Source organism: Thamnophis elegans, chromosome 15, assembly GCF_009769535.1.
Source record: "Thamnophis elegans isolate rThaEle1 chromosome 15, rThaEle1.pri, whole genome shotgun sequence".
Lineage (NCBI taxonomy): Eukaryota > Metazoa > Chordata > Lepidosauria > Squamata > Colubridae > Thamnophis > Thamnophis elegans.
The window spans coordinates 38,519,818-38,542,171 of record NC_045555.1 but is presented as its reverse complement, the minus strand read 5'-3'; the positions used below and the strand labels follow the sequence as shown (position 1 = coordinate 38,542,171).

The 22,354-nt window shown below is 41.9% G+C and overlaps 1 protein-coding gene across 3 annotated transcripts in view; it reads left to right on the top strand.

Moving 5' to 3' along the window:
* P4HA1 (prolyl 4-hydroxylase subunit alpha 1) overlaps positions 1 to 22,069 on the top strand; it is a 60,974-nt gene extending 38,905 nt beyond the window's left edge. For 2 of the 3 annotated variants that reach the window (XM_032231934.1, XM_032231935.1), the window contains exons 10-15: positions 4,353 to 4,452; positions 6,620 to 6,673; positions 11,246 to 11,311; positions 14,365 to 14,433; positions 17,181 to 17,277; positions 21,176 to 22,069. In XM_032231934.1, coding sequence (XP_032087825.1) covers positions 4,353 to 4,452; positions 6,620 to 6,673; positions 11,246 to 11,311; positions 14,365 to 14,433; positions 17,181 to 17,277; positions 21,176 to 21,246 — 457 coding nt within the window. In that variant the 3' untranslated portion in view covers positions 21,247 to 22,069. Of the gene's footprint in view, positions 1 to 4,352; positions 4,453 to 6,619; positions 6,674 to 6,734; positions 6,789 to 11,245; positions 11,312 to 14,364; positions 14,434 to 17,180; positions 17,278 to 21,175 lie in introns of all 3 variants that reach the window. The other variant, XM_032231936.1, reaches the window with a different exon arrangement.
* The last annotated feature ends 285 nt before the right edge of the window (positions 22,070 to 22,354 follow it).

Here is a 22,354-nt window from a genome sequence, read left to right as displayed (position 1 = left end):
CCCCCCCTTCGCTAAACCAGGGGTGGGAGTGGCCAGCATGTGACGCATCCAGCCCATACCCCTGCTTTAAGATATGATCAAGTTATTTAGCGTTGTCAATATAATAACTGGCACTTTAAAATGAGCCTAAAATGATTTTTTTTTAAATCTATCTTGGCAGCTTTAAGATGGGTGGACTTCAACTCCCAGAATTCTCCAGTCGGTAAGACTCACGGAGGAATTCTGAGAATCGGAAGTCTACTCACCTTAAAACTGCCAAGAATGAGAAATACTGGTCTAAAAGCTGGTTAGTAGCCAAACGCCATCCCAGAGTAATTTAGAAAGCTTTTGACTTATTTGACTCTGGTTGACTTAATGCTGCGTTCAGTGGTGGGTTTCAAAAATTTTTTGAACCTACTCTGTGGGTATGGCCTCCTTTGTGGGAGTGGCTTGCCAGTCATGTGACCTGGTGGGAGTGGCTTGCTGGCCATGTGTTCTCTCTCTCTCTCTCTCTCTCTCTCTTTCCTTCCTTTTGTCTCTCTGTCCCTTTTTCCTTTTTTCCTTTCATCTCTCACTTTTTCTTTCTTTCTTTTTTTCTTTCTTTCTTTCTTCCTTTCTTTCTCTTTCTCTCTCTCTCTCTCTCTGTGTGTGTGTGTGTGTGTGTGTCAGTGGTGGGTTTCAAAAATTTTTGGAACCTCTTCTGTAGGTGTGGCCTGCTTTCCGGGTCCACTGGTGGAACCTCTTCTAACCGGTCCGGTAGATTTGACGAACCGGTTCTACCGAACTGGTGCGAACTGGTAGGAACCCACCTCTGGCTGCGTTCCATTGTGGCCCTGTGTCAGGGCCATGCATTGAATTGCACTCTTGTAAAGATGTACTGAGAGCAAATCTTAACTAAATCAACCCGATTGACTTCTGAGAATACACTGCGGATGGACAAATTGTAGGTTGCTGAAGCCCAACAGTGTAGAATTACTCTTTTGACAGAGCTACTATCTTATTTTGTTCTCTGTAAGAAGAAGAGTGAGAAAACATTATTATTATTTTTTTAGTTTAGTTGCTAGGAGATATTGAACTGTCAAATATCACAATATATGAAATATCAACCAGGAGTCCCAGCTACATGTACTTCGTTTTCCCCAAAATATGACCTACTTGGAAAGTAAGTTGTAGCTTGATTTTTGCATTTGCGCCCAAGCCTTACCCCTTACAAAATAAGCCCTAGTTAAGACCCCACGCACTCCAGGGTAGACAGGTAATAATTAAGCTAGGGTGGGGATGGGGGGTGGTGGAGCTTCCCTACTACTTAACCTTTGGACAGCTGCAGAAAAGCCTTGCACACCTTGGCCCATTTGTTTTGCTGCAGCCGCCAAGGTTTTCTTGAAGGCCTCTGTAGCCGATAACAGAACTCCCGATCAATCCGGAGCTTTTTTATCGGCTGCAGAGGCCTTCAGGAAAGCCTTGCTGGTTTCGCCAGAAAAAGAAGTTCTTGAAGGCCTCTGATAGTGACAAAGAGGCCGGTGGGGTGGGTGGTTTGATGCGGATAAGTGAGATGAGTCAGTGGATGACATCTCACCCTGAAAATAAGACCTGGTGCCATTTTTGGTGGCAATAAATAAATAAGACAGGGTCTTATTTTGGGAGAAACAGGGTAGTTGCTCATTAGTTGAATATGGGAAGTACTACCATGTTTTCCCGAAAATATGACATGTCCCAAAAATAAGACCAAGGCCATATTGGGGGGGGGTCAAAAGAAAATAAGACCATGTCTTATTTTCAGAGAAACACGGTACATATTCATTACTATTAACACCTTCGTTGCTGTAAACGTAATTCCCTTTTTGGGAGATAACTCTTCCTGATAACGCTTGATGTAATTTCATCTTATTTTGAGATGAGACGTTCTTTTTTTATCTGCTTTGTTTCATATACAGTCCTAACGATCTGCAACACTAACAGTATGCCAGCAATATACTAACAAGTGCATTAACCAAGGTTTTTTTTTTAAAAAAAATCATTCTATATCTGGCAAAAGTTCAGCTGTATTTCCTCCATACTCTTGAAGATTCTGTCATCTCTGTTGGTTCGTGATCTGCTGCTCTTGATTAGGGATTTGTTGTGTTCCTGTAAAAAGGAAGATAGCAAATCTGCTGGAGTAAATGCATAACTTCAGTCTTTCCAATCCAGCAGAATGCACAGGATTTCTCAAATCCTTCCGTGGTCATTGATGATTTTTCAAAGTAATTATCAGGGTAATGACAATGTAACCAATTTGACCAGCTGCTGTAAGGCTGTAAACCGAGATGATGACATGAGGATTTGTCAGCAGGCTTACTGCCACTTTAAGAAGCTGTATATATAAGGGAGGCCATGTGAGGGCATCCCTCCCTCCTCCTGTTCTGTCTCCATTGTGGTTCCCTGTGTACAGTTGAAGATTGATTGATTGCCTCATATTTGCCTAACACATACATACATACATACATACATACATACATACATACATACATACATACGTCTTGTATATAAACCTCTGTTAGAAAGACAAAACCTCTGTGTACTGTGTTTTGTTCCTGGGTTGTCCCAAAATAGTAGTCATACTGCGCACTCTGACAGCAATCCTGGATTCTCTTGCAGCTTTGGGTCATTCAGTCTTCTTTGAAATGTGCACCCCAGAATACAGGTAGTCCTCGACTTACAACAGTTTAGTAACCATTTGAAGTTACAACGACACCAAAAATATGTGACCATTTTTCACTCTTATGACCATTGCAACAGTCCCATGGTCACATCATTTACATTCGGATTCTGACTCGCATTTATGATGCTTACAGTGTCCCGTAGTCCTGTGGTCCCTTTCTGCGACCTTCTCACAAGCGAAAGTCAATGGGGAAGCCAGATTCACTTAACAACCATGTCACTAACATAACAACTGCCACGATTCACTTAACAACTGGGGCAAGAAAGGTCATAAAATGGGGCAAAATTCACTTAACAACAGAAATTATGGGCTCGGTTCTGGTCGTATGTTGAGGACTACCTATATGATGCACCAAAGAAGGGGAAGAAAAGTTTGATTCATAGAATTCATGATAGTTGTGAGAATTGGATAAGTACATATTTAAGTAAAGTTTTTTCCACTTTCCATTTTTTCCACGATGAAGAAATATGTTGCTCTAAAGCAGGGATTCAGTATTTTTTCTGACACATGCAACATAAGAGACCCTGAGTTCACTAATTTACTTCACTTACATTACCCCAGAAATCTTATGCAGGAAATAATACATTCCTCACAGAATATAATGTTCCTAAAGGACTATAAAATCCTGTTGCACTGTGGTAGACATGATACTATCTGAAGTTTGACTAAGCAGATTCTTTTTTTAAAATTAATCATGGATGTGCTCTACCTAAACAAGTCTGAATTACATTACATGCAGAAACAGTGTGTGGACTTAAAAATATTTCTTGTAAATTACATTTAGGTTACGTTTTATCGACAACTTTGCACAATTAAAATTAGTTTGTGATTGGTCATGAAAATTAATATTAAAGATCATTCAAATGAGAGATATAAACGAGACTGGAAAAAATGGATTGACTATATACAAAATAAATGCGGGACCAAGAAATTCCAGTTAGCCTATGCTTAAGATCAGGAATGATTTAAATTGTTTAAAGTTAGCTTAGCAAGAAGAAGCTAAGATCAATGTAGAGATGTTATTAATTTCTTTATTTCTTTTTTCTCAATAGATCTTAGACTGTGTTTGTTAAAAATCTATACCGTGTACGGGTTCTGGGAAGTTGGGTGGGGAGGAGGAGGGGGGCGGGGTGGAGGGTGGAGGGAGGGAGGGATTTACATTAGGCTAGACACGAAGTGTTAGTTCTCAATGCAATGTGACTTCACATGTATACTGTTTTTCTCTAATTTTTCTTTAAAAATAGGATAAGCCAAATACATTAACATATAGTGGAAATACACTGAGGGGAGGAGGAGTGGGAAAGAAGAAAGATTTGTAGAGAGGGATGGGAGAGAGGATGGGGGGGGGAAGCGAAAGGGAAGGGGGGGAGCGGATCTGGAGAGAGGAGTGGTAGAGGGCGAGGGGAAGTAGGGTAGAGGGGGATGATGGAGGGAAGATAGAAAGTTGGAGGGTGGTGGAAGAAAGAGGTGTATGGAGGATGGAAGAGGTATATTGGGCTTTTATTTTCTGGGGCATTGTCGACAAGAGGAATTGATGCAATTACTGTTTAATACTGTATGGGGTATACATGTGAGTATATGAAAATGAAAATGAAAATAAAATATACTAAAATAAAAATAATAATAACACTCAGATCTTACTGTTCATGAACAATACTCTTAATTTCATTTTTAGTGCCTGGCTATCTGGATATGAAAACCCTGTAGTGGCGCGTATCAATAAAAGGATACAAGATCTGACAGGGTTGGATGTTTCAACCGCTGAGGAACTCCAGGTGAGTTTGGGGGGGGGGGGGAAGTATGTGACTGACCAGGTTAGCATGATGGCCCCAAGAAGGATTGAAAAACAAAGAGCCACGTGCCAAATCTCCACACTTTTTGTAAATTGAGGATCTTGTCTTCATTGTGATACAGCTCTAGTCTTGTATTTTATCGGCATTGTCTAAATCAGTGGTAGTCAACCTGGTCCCTATTGCCCACTTGTGGGCGTTCCAGCTTTCATGGTGGGCGGTAGGGGTTTTGTCCGATACCGAAGCATTTTCCTTTTTTAAAATTTAATTGACTTTTTTAAAAAAAATTCATAGCATTATTTAAAAACATTTTCATTAGGTTTTCATAAAATCACCATTACTGTGGAACCGGTGGGCGGTTAGAAAATTTTACTACTAACAGAGATACAAAAGTGAGCGGTAGGTATAAAAAGTTTGACTACCCCTGGTCTAAATATAGGATATTCATCACAGGTAAACTGCTAAATTCTAATCCTATTAGACCAGTGGTTCCCAAACTTGGCAACTTTAAGACTTGTGGACTTCAACTCCCAGAATTCTCCAGCCAGCTCAGAGCTGGCTGGAGAATTCTGGGAGTTGAAGTCCACAAGTCTTAAAGTTGCCAAGTTTGGGAACCACTGTATTAGACAATCCTATGGTCACTCATCAGTTTTGTTTTGTTGTTCTGTTTTTTTTTCTTAGAGGAAAAAGAAGGCAAAGTAGCACAAGTCCATTATTTACACTTCCCAAACTTTCCTTCTGATTTTTTTTTCATTTTTTAAAAATAGAGAATGTAGTTGATGCCCAACTCTTAAACATATAATCAAACCCAGTTCAGAATTTATTTGTTTTATTTGATTTATTTATTTATCACTCATGTTGTGTCAAATGACTTTGGGTGGCTTTCAGAATAAAATGTTTAAAAACATTAAAATTATCAGATACAAAATTATCAGGTATGGGGCTGTTGATTGATATCCAGCCCCGCTTAGATGGAATGGGTGATGTGAATTTTAATACTGTATTTTTTTATTTTTTATTTCTATTTTTTAAATTTTAAATGTTTCTTGTCTGTTGTGAGCCGCCCAGAGTCCCTATGGGAGTGGGCGGCATACAAATTCTAATAAACTTGAAACTTGAAAATGAACAAAGTCGATAAACTTTCACTTTACGAATGAATGAAATTGAAAGCATAAAAAAAAAAATCTTCCATATCAAGCATTCCAATACTTTCAACTTTGTATCTGTGAGGGCTGCTGAAATAATACGTTCAGATACGTTTCAGTAACACTTAATGCCTTAAGTGTTATTTGCAAGTCTGCAATAGTTCCTGCTTTAGTTTTTGCAGTTGCCCACACAGGTAGTCCTTGACTTACAACCATTCGTTTAGTGACCAAAGTTGCAAAAAAAAAGGGCAACCTATGTCTCCTTTTCACACTTTCAACCGTTGCGCCATCCTCATGGTCACATGATCAAAATCCACATGCTTGGCCTGTATTCATGACTATTGCACTGTCCCGAGGTCATTGATCCCCTTTTGTGACTTTCTGACAAAGAAAAGTCAATGGGAAAGACAAATTTATTGAACAGCCATTTTACTAACTTAAGTGCAGTGATTCATTTAGCAACTAAGGCAAGAATGGTTGCAAAATGAGGCAAAACTCACTTAACAGCTGTCTGGCTTAGCATTGGAAATTGGGCTAAATTGTAGTCATAAGTCGAGGACTACCTGGACGTGCCTTTAGGGCAGGGGTGTCAAACTCAATTTCATTGAGGGCTGCATCAGGGCTATAGTTGACCTCTGGGGCCCGGGCATGGCTGACCGGGTGGGCATGGCCGACTGGGTGGGGCCAACTGGGTGGGTGGGGCCAGCTTGATGCCAGCCCCCAAACTGCTGCCATGTTTCCTCTTCGCATTGGGTAGACGGGGCCGAAGCCACGCTGGCCTGATAAATTTTCGAGGACGGCCCCATGGGCCAGATCTAACCACATCGCAGCCCGGATGTGACCCATGGGTCTTGAGTTTCACACCCCTGCTTTGGGGAGACTGGCTGACTCTGAAGACTTAAATTGTTCTACTGTCTTTTTAGCCAGATTTCCCCTTAGAAATGAATCAAGCGTATGAGATCCCGTCTTAGATCTTTCACAAGATGTTTGTGCTTCTTCTACTGTAGGTAGCCAATTACGGAGTAGGAGGCCAGTACGAGCCTCATTTTGATTTTGGAAGGGTAAGTCTTTCCTCATCGTGGGCTCCTTCATATGTGCTGTGTTTCTTTCTTTTTTTTCCAGGTAGCAAATTATGGAGTTGGAGGACAATATGAGCCTCACTATGACTTTGCTCGGGCAAGTAAAATGATGGGTGAAGGAAAAGTTTGCGGATTTTAGGCTTTTGGGATGCTGTCCAAAGTGTCTTATATATGTATTAAATTTGGGCTTTGGAGTGATCTAATCCATCTGAATGGGTAAAGCTTTCTAAACCACCATTTGAACGATAAAAAAATAGTTGCAGTGAACCCTTAAGGCAGTGGTTCCCAAACTTGGCAACTTTAAGACTTGTGGACTTCAACTCCCAGAATTCTCCAGCCAGCTCTGCCAGGAAAAAGTTAAAAGTGTCACTTCATAGAAAGTGCTTTAAGAAAAAGATTGCTGAATCATTGGGAATAGTGATAAAGCTTGATATTATATCAGTGGCATAGAGACAGCAATGGTCAGCTTTTGTTTTTAATTATATTAACTTTATCAAATTTAGCTCATTAAAAAGCTCACCGTTTGTACCCCTGGTTTAAAGTGTTGCACTGATCCAAAAACTAACAATAGAATGATTTTGAAATTCAGTATATCTGCATTTCAATGCCTGTTTATATTTTTTCTTAGTGAACTATCTTTTAATCAAAACATGTGGATAAATTCAAATGGTGATTTATGGAGCATTGGTGTAAAGTAACATTTTCAATTAACATTTTTCTTGAACCAGCCTGTCCGACAGTAATTTAAAAATTCTTGCCTTAACACAAGATCAAACTTTGATTCACGCTGTTGCTTAAAATCCTCTGATGTGTTTCTCAAAATCAACAGTGTATTAACCTGTGTTCATGCATAACTTTAATTTCTGTCCTAATATTTTTGCAGTGCACCTGTGAACTTCTATAGTGTTGTGTTATAAATTCTACTATGCTACATAAAATGCCCAATGTATTTCAGTTTAATATTTTATTTATTTAATGACGCTTTTATTCCAGCCACTAACAGGCCTTATCACGGCTACTTAGAATAAAATAGTGATTTATAAGAAAGAAAACCATGAAATGTAAAATCAGTGCAAAATAATTACAAGATAAATGCAATAACAGCAGCAGCAGCAGCAACATCATTAATCAAATAATATCCCAGCTTTTGAAACAAGATTAAAAAAAATAGCTAATACATACTGTACATACATGGTTTGAAAAATATTAGAGCCCAGGTGTCAAACAAATCTCCCCGAGATCACTGGATAATACAGGTAGTCCTTGACTTATGACTATAGTTGAAGCCCAAATTTTCTGTTAAACAAAACAGTTATTAAGTGAGTTTGTCCCATTTTGAGCCATGGTGGCGCAGTGGTTAGAGCAGTGTTTCTCAACCTTGGCAACTTGAAGACGTCCGGACTTCAACTCTCAGAATTCCCCAGCCAGCTTGCCAAGGTTGAGAAACACTGGGTTAGAGTGTAGTACTGCAGGCTAATTCTGCTGATCACTGTCTGCCAGCAGATTGGCGGATCTAATTTGACCAGGCTCAAGATTGTCTCAGCCTTCCATCATTCTGAGGTCAGTAAAATGAGGACGCAGATTGTTGGGGGAAATATGCTGACTCTGTAAACCACTTAGAGCAGTGTTTCTCAACCATGGCGACTTTAAGTCCTGTGGACTTCAACTCCCAGTATCCCCCAGCCAGCGCTGGCTGGGGGATTCTGGGAGTTGAAGTCCACAGGACTTAAAGTCGCCAAGGTTGAGAAACACTGACTTAGAGTAAAGTACTATAAAGCGGTATATAAGTCTAAGTGCTATTGCTATTTTATAACCTTTCTTGCCGCACACAGTGAAGCGAATCACTGCGGTTGTTAAGTTAGTAAAACGATTGCTAAGTGCATCTGGCTTCCCCATTGACTTTGCTAGTCAGAAGGTCACAAAGGTCGATGACCCTGGGACACTGCAACCGTCATAAATGCATGCCAGTTGCTAAGCGTCCAAATTTTGATCGTGTGACCGTGAGAATGCCGTAACGGTTGCAAGGGAGAAAAATAATCTTACGTCACTTTTTCAGTGCCATCGTAAATTTAAATGGTCACTGACTGCTTGTAAGTCAATCTAATAAGCCACCACTCAAATGCTTCTCTACACCTGGAAGGAGGGCTTCTAAAGAAGATCTTTTCCTGGAAAAGACAGAGCTTTTCTATTCATAGAAAAGCGTTTCCTGCTGGTGAGATTGTTCTTAGACATTTAAAGATAAAATCTCCGATTTAAATTACGCACAGGGAAGAAACTTGCAGTACTTAACAGTATGGAGGAAGCACTGCAATGCTTAAAAACTATTTTAAACATCTGCATGTGAAAGTAATTAAGTTTACCAGCAAGAAAAGGTTTATCTTGTAATTCTAGGATGAAAGACATTCTGTTTGCATTGGCAGAACACGGTTAAACTGACAAGTATAATTTAGCTGTTTGGTTGATTTGAATTGCAGCTAGTGGACAGCATACAATCCCTTCTTGTCTGGATTTTTAAAACATTATTTTTAGATGTGCGAGACTTCGTTTTGTAGGAACTGTAGCACTCTGGAAGTTGGGCATAAAGAGATTTACATAAGTCTGTTCTGTTTACTGATGATTGATGGTTTATGGACTATTTGGAAAACCCAAAGTGCTTTAGAGAAGAATTTGTTCAGTAATGCCTGTGGCATTGGAATTGTAGTACCTTACAATAGACTTTATATCACCATTAATCTTTCAAGTTCCACTGTACATCCAGATCAATTCAAGCAATGGAACTGGCTTTAAAAATGTCAACAGAAGATTAAAGGCAACTGCATAATGAATTTCCCCAAAACACATCAGATCTTGTAAAATAGGAAAAATAGGATCTGGTAGAAGGTTATCCCTGATGTGTTGCAGGCATTCATAAAACGTTGGCTCAAAAGAGCTGCAATTTTAGGAGATTGCAAAATAGTGAACCTTTGCATCACAGTGACCTGTTACAAAGACAGCATAAATGGATAGCATGTTACTACATATCTTGGCATTGTTGGGGTAGGTTCAGAGATGGGCTGCTGGGGGGGTTCTTAGGGGTTTGTGAGAACCTGTAGCTAAGATTCTGGGCAGTTCGGAAAGCCCCCAAATCCCGCTCCTGGCTGGCCCTGCCTACCCTTCCCCTCCTAGGAGTCCCCACGTGGCCCATTTTGGAGGCAAGTAAGTGCAGAGTGCACGGGGAGGCTTGGGGGGGGCGAAAAACAGGCCTACCGGAAGTTCAGAGGGCTTCTGGAACCTGGGGAGGCCGTTTTTGCCCGTGGCACGACAAAACCGCGGTCCACTAAAGCGCGCCCGATTAAAGTGCGTACCTGACATCATCAGCAGCGCGACAAATACGACCGCGGAGCAAAAAGGGCGCTTTAAAAAGCGCTTTTAAAGCAAGCCGATTCACGTTAAGGTAAGGGTTAGGGTTAGGGTTAGGTTAAGGGTTAGGTTAAGGGTTAGGGTTAGGGTTAGGTTAAGGGTTAGGGTTAGGTTAAGGGTTAGGTTAAGGGTTAGGTTTAGGGTTAGGTTAAGCGTTAGGGTTAGGTTTAGGGTTAGGTTTAGGGTTAGCGTTAGGTTTAGCGTTAGGTTAAGGGTTAGGTTTAGGGTTAGGTTAAGGGTTAGGGTTAGGTTTAGGGTAAGGTTAAGGGTTAGGTTTAGGGTTAGGTTAAGAGTTAGGATTAGGTTTAGGGTTAGGTTTAGGGTAAGGTTAAGGGTTAGGTTTAGGGTTAGGTTAAGAGTTAGGATTAGGTTTAGGGTTAGGTTTAGGGTTAGCGTTAGGTTTAGCGTTAGGTTAAGGGTTAGGTTTAGGGTTAGGTTAAGGGTTAGGGTTAGGTTTAGGGTTAGGTTAAGGGTTAGGGTTAGGTTTAGCGTTAGGTTAAGGGTTAGGTTTAGGGTTAGGTTTCGGGGGGTTAGGTTTAGGTTTACGCATTAATTTTAGCTTTACAGCTCACAGCGTGCTTTTTTCGTCGTGCTGTGATGACGTCAGGTACGCGGTTTTGTCGAGCGCGCTTTAGTCGACCGCGGTTTTGTGGTGGAACCGTTTTTGCCCACCCAGAGGCACGAGAAAAGCCTCTGGAGGCCAGGGAGGGCAATCCTCTCCCCCCCCCCCGTGGTGCAGGAAGCCGACTAGGCCACACCCACCCAGTAACCAGGCAGAGAACCCCTTGCTAAATTATTTGAAGGCCAACCCTGGGTAGGTTTCAAAAAAATGTTGTTGATCAATTTCATGAGCATAGGCTCTCTTATCCATTCCAAAAAGAAGAGAGTTTTCAACAAGTAAGTGTTGCAGATTTCCCCTTGCATATTAGGTAGAGGAATAACAACCTGCTTTGCATCTTAAAAATTTTGTGGACTAGCTACGTAACCCAGCTATTCAGATAAAACCCGAATAAAACAATGTTAACTTCAAGGAGAAAACCCTGCCACAGTTTTTTCTTGCTTTTCAGACATTCCAAGAAGAGTTATATTTGAAAATGTTTCCTCTGGGTGCCATTGTTGTTTTACTTCTAATACCATCTATGTCTTTGAACACAGAAAGATGAACCCGATGCCTTTAAAGAACTGGGTACCGGCAATAGAATTGCTACGTGGCTATTCTACGTAAGTAAGATAAGATGTTAGGATGTCCACACTTACAATGCAGTCAAGGAATTTGTCTCAGTGGGAAAGAAAATATCAGTTGCTGAAGAACACAACAGAGGGGTTGTGTGTGTGTGTTGGTGGTGTTCTGATTTGTTATGGCACCCTAGAAGGTCAAATGTTTTGTATTACACACGGCAGTTTGGGAGAAACATTCTGTATTGTACATCATGAGTTATGTTTTTAAAGGTGAATGGAATGAACCAATTTTTATAAAACAGTGTCCTTAGCTAGATATCCCTTATCATAAATATCCAGTAAGAATATAATATATGTGCTTGATCAAATCAAAGATTGTCCCCTTCAGTGCTGTGTGTACCAGACTATACCGCTGGACATATTCTAAGTCAGAGAATTGGCACATTAAATTAAGATTGTCACCTCTAAATGAGAACGCTTCCCTGAAGTCTGTCAAGCAGACAAACCAGTTTTCATAGTACAGTACTTCAGCTGTGACTTTTAATTGAAGATTTAGAACTTTGTACATCGAAACATTAATTTACCATTGTGCTGCCAATTAAGCCATTATTCTGTTATCGTGGTGCCCAACCAAAATGCTTCTGGGAAACCCATCAAGGAGCCATGAGCAAAAGATTTCCTCTTCCTCCTGTATTTTTCCCCCTTCAAATAAATATTGAAAATCCTAAGATTTGTTTGCCGCCCATTTCAGTTCAAGGCGACTCCGGGCAACTTACAGCAATGAAAGCTAGTAAAACCAAGAAGAATAAATATTTTTCATAACAATAAAGATTAAATTAAAAATATGGGAAGGAAGGGAGCAAGATGCATGGGGGGGGGAGGTTTTCTCTTAATCCAACCACTTCCAGCATGTTACCTTGTATTTTTCCATCTATAAGATGCCACCATGTGTAGGACACCCCCATGTTTTATGTAGAGTAAGTAAGCACACTACAAGCCATCACTGTGCAGAAGACATCTTATTAGAGAGTGAGTAATACAAGAACAGGAAATGAACAGAGGAAGGGTAAAGGGGAGGAAGGGGAAGGAGAGAAGGGAAAGGAGAGGAGGAAGGAAGGAAGGAGAGAAGAAAGGGGGTAGGAAGGAAGGAGGGAAGGAAGGAGGGAAGGAAGGAGAAGAAAGGGAAGGAAGGAGGGAAGGAAGGAGGGAATGTAGGAGGGAAGGAAGGGGGAAGGAAGGAGGAGAGAAGGGGGAAAGGAAGGAGAGAAGGAGAAAAGAAAGGAAGGAAGGAAGGAGGGAAGGAGAGAAGGGGGGAAGGGAAAGGAGGGAGGGAAGGAAGGGGAGTAGGAGAGAAGAAACGAGGGAAGGAAAGAGGGAGGGAGGGAAGAAGAAGTAGGACCGTTGTAAGATAAGATGGATCTATGGGATGTTAAAAAAGCAATCTTCAAGTATATTGTCAACAGTAGGGAAAAATTGTTATAAATACATATTATTAATAACAGTTATGAGATCATATAATTGTGAATGTATATATGAAATTGATAAAATAAAATAAATAAATAAATAAAAAACAAGAACAGGAAATGCATCACAGGAAATATAGAGGTGAAACCTAGAGAGCAACGTGATACAGGAAACAACTGCAATAGAGATGAATGATAGAACTGCATATAAGGTAGAGGCTTGTCTGGCAGAGCTGGAGGAATGGGGTGGGCCACACCTTTTCCTCTCGGCCTCCAGTGTATAAGACACCCTTCCATTTTCAAGTAAACATTTTAAACAAAAAAGTAGTGTCTTATACACGGGAAAATACGGTACTCCCATTGGGGTCCCAAGCCGATTGGCAGAGCCAGATCTTCAGGTCCTTATGGAAGGTCAGAAGGTGGGAGCAGATCTCGACTTGAGGGGGCAAGATGTTCCAAAGCGTTGATAGTGGAGGTATTCATAAGAAGGGGTCATACACATTTCTTTTATCCTATCCTAAATTTCCCATTGTTCACCTTCACTGGAAGATCTCAGTTCTAGTTCTGAGAAAATGGGAGGAAATACCTCTCAATTGGCTTTCTTTATAACTGTCATATCCCTTATATTCACCTGTGTTCACTTTTTATTTTTTATTACATTTATTGGCCACCTGTCTTATCCCAGTGTAACTCTGGATGGAGTTTTTCCTTGTTATGGTGTTGCTTGGGATGATTAATTACCTCCAATAGACCGATCAGATCCCACAGATTAGGCCTCCTCCGAATTCCATCCGCCGGCCAATGCCGACTGGCGACTACCCGGAGGAGAGCTTTCTCTGTGGCTGCTCCGACTCTCTGGAATGAACTCCCCGTGGAGATTCGAACCCTCACCACCCTCCAGGCCTTCCGCAAAGCCCTCAAAACCTGGCTGTTCCGACAGGCCTGGGGCTAAAGAGTTTTTGCCCCCCCCTCCTCGAATGGTATGGTTGTTGTGTGTTTTAAATTGTATTGTTATGTTTCGTCTTTTATTCCCTGTCTGTACCCCCTTCCCTGACTGATTTGTGAGCCGCCCTGAGTCCCCTTCGGGGAAAAGGGTGGCATATAAATGAAATAAATCCAATCCAAATCCAATCCAATTACTTTTCTGGCCCTTTTCAAGGTTATATCACAAAAAAGCACAAAATGAACCAAATAAGGTTATATTGTAAGCTTTATGAAGACATGGTGATGTTGCTGGCTTTTTATTTTCTCATTTTTTCTTCTTCCTGATTTTCCCAACATGGAATTTATCTTTCTTCAGAGCAAATATCCACAGGACAAGTTTTTTTCTTTCAGTTTTCCACCATAATCCTAAAAGCATTTCCCTTGTCCATAACCTAACAATATAGTTCCATCAGCATTCATACGATCAGCATATATGCACCTCTGTGCTACTGAGTTATATTTACTATTTTCCCAAAGCAGCCTTTTGCCATCTTCGATTATTGCTTTCTTTCAATTAGCATAAATAATTTTGGTGCCGTCAAAATTTTACCTTGCTTTATCGGTTTGATTGATGGGATCTGTGGGATTGCTTTTCAGCTAGGGTTCAAAGAGAGTTGTGAATGGATAGTCACTTTTTCTCCTTTTCAGATGAGTGACGTGGCAGCGGGAGGAGCAACTGTATTCCCTGAAGTCGGAGCCAGTGTTTGGCCAAAGAAGGTAAGCAGAAGGTGTGCATGTAAAGTGACCATCTGGCCATTCTCTCCATGTAGCAATAGCAATAGCAGTTAGACTTATATACCGCTTCCTAGGGCTTTCAGCCCTCTCTAAGCGGTTTACAGAGTCAGCATATCGCCCCCCACAGTCTGGGTCCTCATTTTACCCACCTCGGAAGGATGGAAGGCTGAGTCAACCCTGAGCCGGTGAGATTTGAACAGCCGAACTGCAGAACTGCAGTCAGCTGAAGTAGCCTGCAGTGCTGCATTTAACCACTGCGCCACCTCGGCTCAAGAAAGAAAGAAGGAAGGAAGAAAGAAAGAAAGAAAGAAAGAAAGAAAGAAAGAAAGAGCAATAGCAGTTAGACTTATATACCGCTTCATGGGGCTTTCAGCCCTCTCTAAGCGGTTTACAGAGTCAGCATATCGCCCCCAACAACAATCCGGGTCCTCATTTTACCCACCTCGGAAGGATGGAAGGCTGAGTCAACCCTGAGCCGGTGAGATTTGAACAGCCGAACTGCAGAACTGCAGTTAGCTGAAGTAGCCTGCAGTGCTGCATTTAACCACTGCGCCACCTCGGCTCTATGTACCTCATAAAAGTTCTGGTATCTTTTCATTTTTGCTGGCAGAAAAATGAGAGTTGGGTTTTGGAAGTAACACTTTTAGAGGAAAGATAAGAAAAGACCAGGCCATCCATCCATCCATTCCATTTTGTTTTCTTATCATATATTGGCTCAAGGAATTCTTTATATCTTCTTATGAAGCCAACTAAGGTGGTATCAACTGTTTGCAGAGCTGAATTGGGGCGACTCATGTGTCATCAGAGAGGGTGTTGCGTGGCAGCTCTGGCGGTTCCACCACAAAACCGCGCTCGATTAAACCGCGTCCGACTAAACCGCGTAGCTGACGTCATCAACAGGGCGACAACAGCGCGGAGACAGAAGCACGCTGTAAACCCTAAACCTAAAATTAACCCCTAAGCCTAAACCTAACCCCCCTAAACCTAATCCTAAACCTAACCCCCCTAAACCTCACCCTAAACCTAACCCTAACCCTAACCCTTAACCTAACCCTAAACCTAACCCTAAACCTAACCTTTAACCTAACCCTAAACCTAACCCTAAACCTAACCCTTACCTTAAGTTGAATCGGCTTGCTTTCAAAGCGCTATTTAAAGCGCCCTTCTTTCTCCGCTCTGGCTGTTGTCGCCCTGTTGATGACGTCAGCGACGCGGTTTAATCGGGCGCGGCTTAGTCGAGCGCGGTTTTGACGGGTCACGGCTCTGGCACACGTGCCATAGCTTTGCCATCACGGCCCTATGCTCCACTTCCAAAGCCTCAAGAGTAAGCTACACATTATTTAAACAAGGTCACAAGTGTCCTTGGGAAGAAGACCTGGCTCAGCCTGCAACTGCCTTGCACAGGTCCGGGCCAGGTGTGCCTCTTCAGCAGTAGGAGGTGTTGTGGCCCACCAGCGCCAGTGGAGCTGGCAGCAGATTCGGACAGTGAGGAGGTTGGGGAGGAACATGGGCCAGTCCTGGAGTCTGGAGAAGGTTCTGATGAGGGCTCTGTGTCGGAGGCAGAGATGGGGCCAGGGGCATCTGACAGTTATCAGCTGCCTTCAGAGTCAGACATCAGTGAGGCAGACAAACAGCTGTGTGCACATGCGCAGAGTTGCCAGACGAAGGGAATAGCTAAAGAACAGGGGTCGACTTGGGAGTAAAGCCGCAGGTGGACGATGAATGGCCCCTCCCAGAGGAAATAAAAGAGGAGCAAAAGGGGAGTGGAGTTTGAAGGAGACAATTAGTTCACTTAATTGGTTCGTGACTCTTGGAATCTTGCAAGTTTTGCAGATATCAGCCTGGCAGCTCTCCAAGCCAGATAAGGTCTGTGACTGTAAATTCCCCCTTGAAAGACTTTGCTGGATGTGAATGAGCAGAATTCACAGTAAATTAATAAAAAGGATTTTTTGTTGGGACCAGGAGTTTGCTTCATACTCTTGGGAAGCCTCGGTCAGAACATGAGGAAGAAGACAGTGAAGATCACCTGGAGCAGTGGTGGTGTCAGAGGCAGTGGAGTTCAGGATGGCCAAAAGGGGAGAGGTGGAGGGGGTGGAAGATAAAGTGGGTCAGAGGAGTTGAAATGATGGCAGATTCTTGCCTTATTGAGCCTCACAGCTGGGATGGACCAAACCAGGAATGGTTTGTATTGGCGTTGATCCTCATAGAGGAGAATATTTGTAGCTCAGGGTTGAAATGAGAGGTCCTTCATCCTTTGCTTTCTTGCAGACATTTCACTATCAAACTAAGTAACCTCATCAGTGCTGGTTGGGAATAGGGTTTGCTCTCTTTTTATACTCTGGTAGTTTGTCCTGGCAGGGTGAGTGGAAGTGGTCTTGGTGGATCCTCAACTAATGTCTGGGTGGGATTCGTTTAACAACGGCACTAGGAAGTGTCAGGATTGCCATTGCTAAGCAGTTCTGTCACATGATGTTGCATCTCATCACTTAGCGAAGGAAATTCCAGTTCCAATTATTGTTGTTAACTGAGAACTCCCTATATCTTGCTCATCCTCTGAAATGCAGCATTTGAGAAATATTAGAAACCAACGCAGGGGTGATGGAGTGTGCTTTGCCACATCCTCTCCGGCACTTGGAGAATATTTACATTTGCAATATTTCCTCTTTAGTATTGCATTTTTCAAAAGTTAATCCCCCAAAATAACTTGCTGTTACTTTATGTTTTACTAGGGGACAGCGGTATTTTGGTACAATCTTTTCCCAAGCGGGGAAGGTGACTACAGTACCCGGCACGCCGCATGTCCGGTATTAGTTGGTAACAAATGGGGTATGTATGAAATTTGAAAGATAAGATTTTAATTGCTTTTAAATCCTGTATGGGAGGGTTTATATATATATATATATATATATATATATATATATATATATATATATATATATATATATATATATATATATATATATATATATATATATAAATTAAATATATATATTTAATTTATGCTGATAAATAAATAAAGGGAGACTAGTATAGATCTATTTCAAGCTATTTAGCTCTCATCAGCTAGCCATACCCTTACTGGGATTTGAACCTGGGCTATATTACATACTAGGCAGACTTCTTAGCCATTAGGCCACAGGCTCTTATCCGTTATCAGCGAAGCCAGGGTGAAAGGTATCTATTAGATTTTTACAACCCCTGGTAAGCCCCAATTATGGGAGGAAGCTAACTGCTTCCATCATCTGTCAATCGGCTTGTCACATATATATTTAGATTTTACAACCCCCGGTATGCCCAAATATGGGAGGAAGATCACTACTTCCATTCTCTGTCCTTCGGCTCGTCACAAGAGACCATCCAGACAGAACCCCAATACTTTTTTACTGTTGCCTTTTTGTTACATTTGTTATATTTGTTCTGATAAATAAATAAAGGGAGACTAGTATAGATCTATTTCAAGCTATTTAGCTCTCATCAGCTAGCCATACCCTTACTGGGAATCGAGCCTGTGCTGTATTGCCTCTAAGGCGGATGTGTTAACCATTGAGCCACAGAGCTCGACTCCAGTAGTGATCTTCCTCCCATATTTGGGCATACCGGGGGTTGTAAAATCTAAATAGATACCTTTCACCCTGGCTGGCTGATAAGGAGTCGAGCTCTGTGGCTCAATGGTGAACACATCTGCCTTAGAGGCAATACAGCACAGGCTCGATTCCCAGTAAGGGTATGGCTAGCTGATGAGAGCTAAATAGCTTGAAATAGATCTATACTAGTCTCCCTTTATTTATTTATCAGCACAAATATAACATACATACATACATACATACATACATACATGCATACATACATACATATATATATATATATATAATTTTTACTACATAGACAACACATACACACAACAATTTTTTTAAAAACCACACAAAAAAAACCATCATCACATACAGCATGTCGTTTGGTTACAGGTATTTTAACATTTATCATTCTTATACATTTATTATTTCATTTAATAGGTTATAATATACAGTTTGGGTTGCTTTGTTTACCATCCCTTCCTCCTGTTGTAACACCACCTTATTTTCCCTTTCTTTTCTCCCTCCCTCCCTTCTCTACTTTCTTCCTTCCTCCTCTCCTTTCCCTTCCTTCTTCCTGTACCTTTCTCCTACTCCTGCTCTTCCTCTTCCCCTTCCTACCCTCTTTCCTCCTCTTTCTCTCCTTTCCATCCTCCTCTCCTTACCTCTTTCTTTTCACCCTCCCTTCTCTACTTTCCTCCTTCCTCCTCTCCTTCCCCTTCCTTCTTCCCTTACCTCTCCTTTGCTCCTGCTCTTCCTCTTTCCCTTCCTACCCTCTCTCCTTCCTTTTCTCTCCCTTCCATCTTCCTTTCCTTTCTCCCTCCCTTCTCTACTTTCCTCCTTCCTCCTCTCCTTGCCCTTCCTTCTTCCCGTACCTTTCTCCTACTCCTGCTCTTCCTCTTCCCCTTCCTACCCTCTTTCCTCCTCTTTCTCTCCTTTCCATCCTCCTCTCCTTACCTCTTTCTTTTCACCCTCTCTCCCTTCTCTACTTTCTTCCTTCCTCCTCTCCTTCCCCTTCCTTCTTCCCTTACCTCTTGTATGGGAGGATTCTTGAAATGTCTCAAGTGGGAGGACTTATTAAACTTTTTGCAGGAAGAGTGGGGAATCAGAATGGAAACACACTTGCAAGTTTTTTGTTTTTATTTTTTTCTTTCTTCCATTGCAAACTGTGAAGAGAAGTTGTTTAATCCATACCTTTACGACACGGGCTATGTAGAAATGGATTGGGGGGGTGGAGAATGACTTAATGCTCCCTCAGATGCTAAGTGCCTCTTAGCAGAGATCTATGTGAAGCTTGGGAATCCCCTGTCCAAATCCAGAACCCGTTTGTAGCTTGAAAAATGATTTGACACTTCAGTATTGTGATGGAATGTGCAGTGAGGAGAATTTTAGCACCGCAGAACTTTCCCAGAGAAAGGCCTGGATTAAAGAATAGAATAGAATAGAATAGAATTTTATTATTTGTATGCCGCCCTTCTCCGGGAGGACTCAGGGCAGCGAACAATTCAAGGGGGAAAAAGGGGAACATAAAAAACGAAATACAAATAATAAAAGTAAGCAACAGTCGCACAGCCATACATGTCGAGAGGGGAGGGAACTCATCACCCCCAGGCCTGCCGGCAAAGCCAGGTTTTGACGGCTTTTCGGAAGGCCTGGAGAGAGGTGAGGGTCCGAATCCCTGCGGGGAGCTCATTCCAGAGGAATGAACTAAGAGACAGTGCAGACCTGATCTGGTAGGAGAAGGAGGAAGAGGTTCAGAATAGCCATATCCTAGAACAGGGGTGTCAAACCCAAGACCTAGGACCCGGATCCAGCCCATAGGGTACTTAGATGTGACCCCCGGAGTCACCTTGGAAACAGCAAAGGATCGACCCACAGTGCTTCTGCCAGCAAAATCGGGCTCAGTTTTCGGCTGCCACAGCTTCCTGCAACCCTCTGTCAATGAAAATGGAGCTCGCGAAGGCCGCACGCAGGCCCCCTTCTCCAAGGTCCATTTTCACTGGCAGAGGTTGCAGGAGGCCGCGGCAGTCGAAATAGGAGCTTTGGAGCCTAGTTTCCCTGGCAGGGCACTCGGGCCACCACAGGCGTCTCTGACATGAGTGACATCGAGCTGGCCCCACCTACCCTGGCCCCTTGAGGTCAAACACAACCCTGATGCAGCCCTCAATGAAATTGAGTTTGACACCCCTGCTCTAGAAAAAGGATAGCGCTTTTTTTTTTTTGGCAAGACTGTCTTTTAGCTTTAAGCAAATAAAGGATTAGACTTGTTTGAATCTTGTTGTGTTGTCTTTGGGCTCGGGGCTGACAGACATGGTTCAAGCATAGCACTCTAATTTTCCTTATCCCAATAATAAATACAGGTAGTCCTCAACTTTCAACCATCCATTAAGTGACTGCTTGAAGTTACAGTGGCACTGAAAAAAAGCGACTTATGACATGGCCGTTTTCCACAGTTACACCTGTTGCAGCATCCCTATAGTCATACGTGGCAACTGATTCACATTTATGACGGTTGTGGTGTCCCAGGGTCATGTGCACCACCTTTTGCAACCTTCTGACGAGCAAAGTCAATGGGGGAAGCCAGATTCACTCTAAATCGTATTACTGAATTAACAAACGCAGTGATTCGCTTAATAGCTGTGGCAAGAAAGGTCGTAAAATGGGGCGGAACTCACTTAACAACTGTGTCGCTTGGGAATAGTAATTTGGGGCTCAATTGTGGTCATAAATCGAGGACTACCTATGTGCTACAGTTTATGTGACACTTCTATAGGTGGATTGATCATTAAATATAACCAGGTGTAAATCACCGGTTAGGGTTTTGGTTGAGAAATGGGGAGAAGTAGGTTCATCTTCACCCTCGTCCATGAAATCTCACTCGCTAATTCAGGGTCTGTCGTTGTCTTTCAGCCCAACCTGCCCTTTTGGTGGTTGCTGAACATATCAGGACTTTTTCCCCCCCCCTTCGCTAAACCGGGCATGGGCGTGGTCAGTGCATGACACATCCAGCCCATGGCCCAGGAGTTTGACAGCCCTGCTGTGGGGACAAATTGGAGGAACAAATGCTGTGTACATTGTCTTGAGCTTCTGAAGGGAAGGCAGGATGAAAGTTTTATGAGCTAACGAATACTTCCTTTCTTCTTTTTTTATAGTGTCCAATAAATGGATCCATGAACGTGGGCAAGAGTTTCGAAGACGGTGTGCCTTATCAGAGTTTGAATGATATCAGTCCCCTTTTTATTTTTTTAGTCCAAATTATTTCCCCCTTTCTCATTGCCTTGATTAACAGTGATAGTTTACACTAATATTCCACTCCAACTTTTGTCTCCAGTGCCAATCACTCTTTCGTCTACATGAAATATTTTATCTACAGACAAAATATATATACATCTATATATTTTGCAGATATATCCATTTAAATGTTTTTTTTTAATTGAACGATATATTTCATTTCTAACAACCGTAAGATGCCATGGCTAAAAATGTTCTGCAGAGACACCAAGCTTGGGAAGGAAGCAGAATGGATATATGAACTTTTCATCATCTGGCAAGTGCTTTGCTTGGATGCTAAGGTGTTATATATCACTTCTACTTGTTTCTTTGGTTTCAAATGCCCGAACACTTCTGTAGAACTGGGGCTAAGGGTCATAAACCAGAGTTGATTGACTTCAAAATTTCTACTAGCCAGTTGTGTTTTCTGGACCTTCACTCCTGATGGTCCGGTTTTTTCAAGTGCCAAAAAACTTCAGAAACAAATTCTCCCTCCCAGTATAGTTTTTTCCCCTTATGCCTCACAAATAAATTGAGCTAATTCCAAGAAATGTGCCAGCAACTGTCCACATATAAAAGGCTTGAACAGAACTGCAGTTATGCTTTGTCTGAGTATGCCGGAGGATGCTGTTTGAAGGCAGGTTGTAGAAAATGACTTTTGTGTGTGTGTCTAAGTACGGCTCTTCTTTTTAAATTTCACTGTGATTCAAGATTGTAATTTTAAATGTACTGCTGCTTTTATTCTGTAAGGAAGAACAATTTTACCCCGCGAAGGCATGGAGACAAGATCAGTTCTTACTTAAACATAGAGCACTGTGCCTTATCTACCGAGTCTGAATTTGTATGAAACCATATGTATAAGAAAATGCATACTCCCCTTACCAACAATACCAAACTTATTTTCCAATGGAGGGGCTTTGTGAAAAAGACAATATATTTATAATACAAAATCTTTTTGAAACTTCTTTGCGGCGTGGAGAATGATTTATGTTGTGAGCCTCAGGGATGCGTTGTCTCTGATAGAAATCTTTAAACAAAGTTTCTGTTCATACAGGATGGTG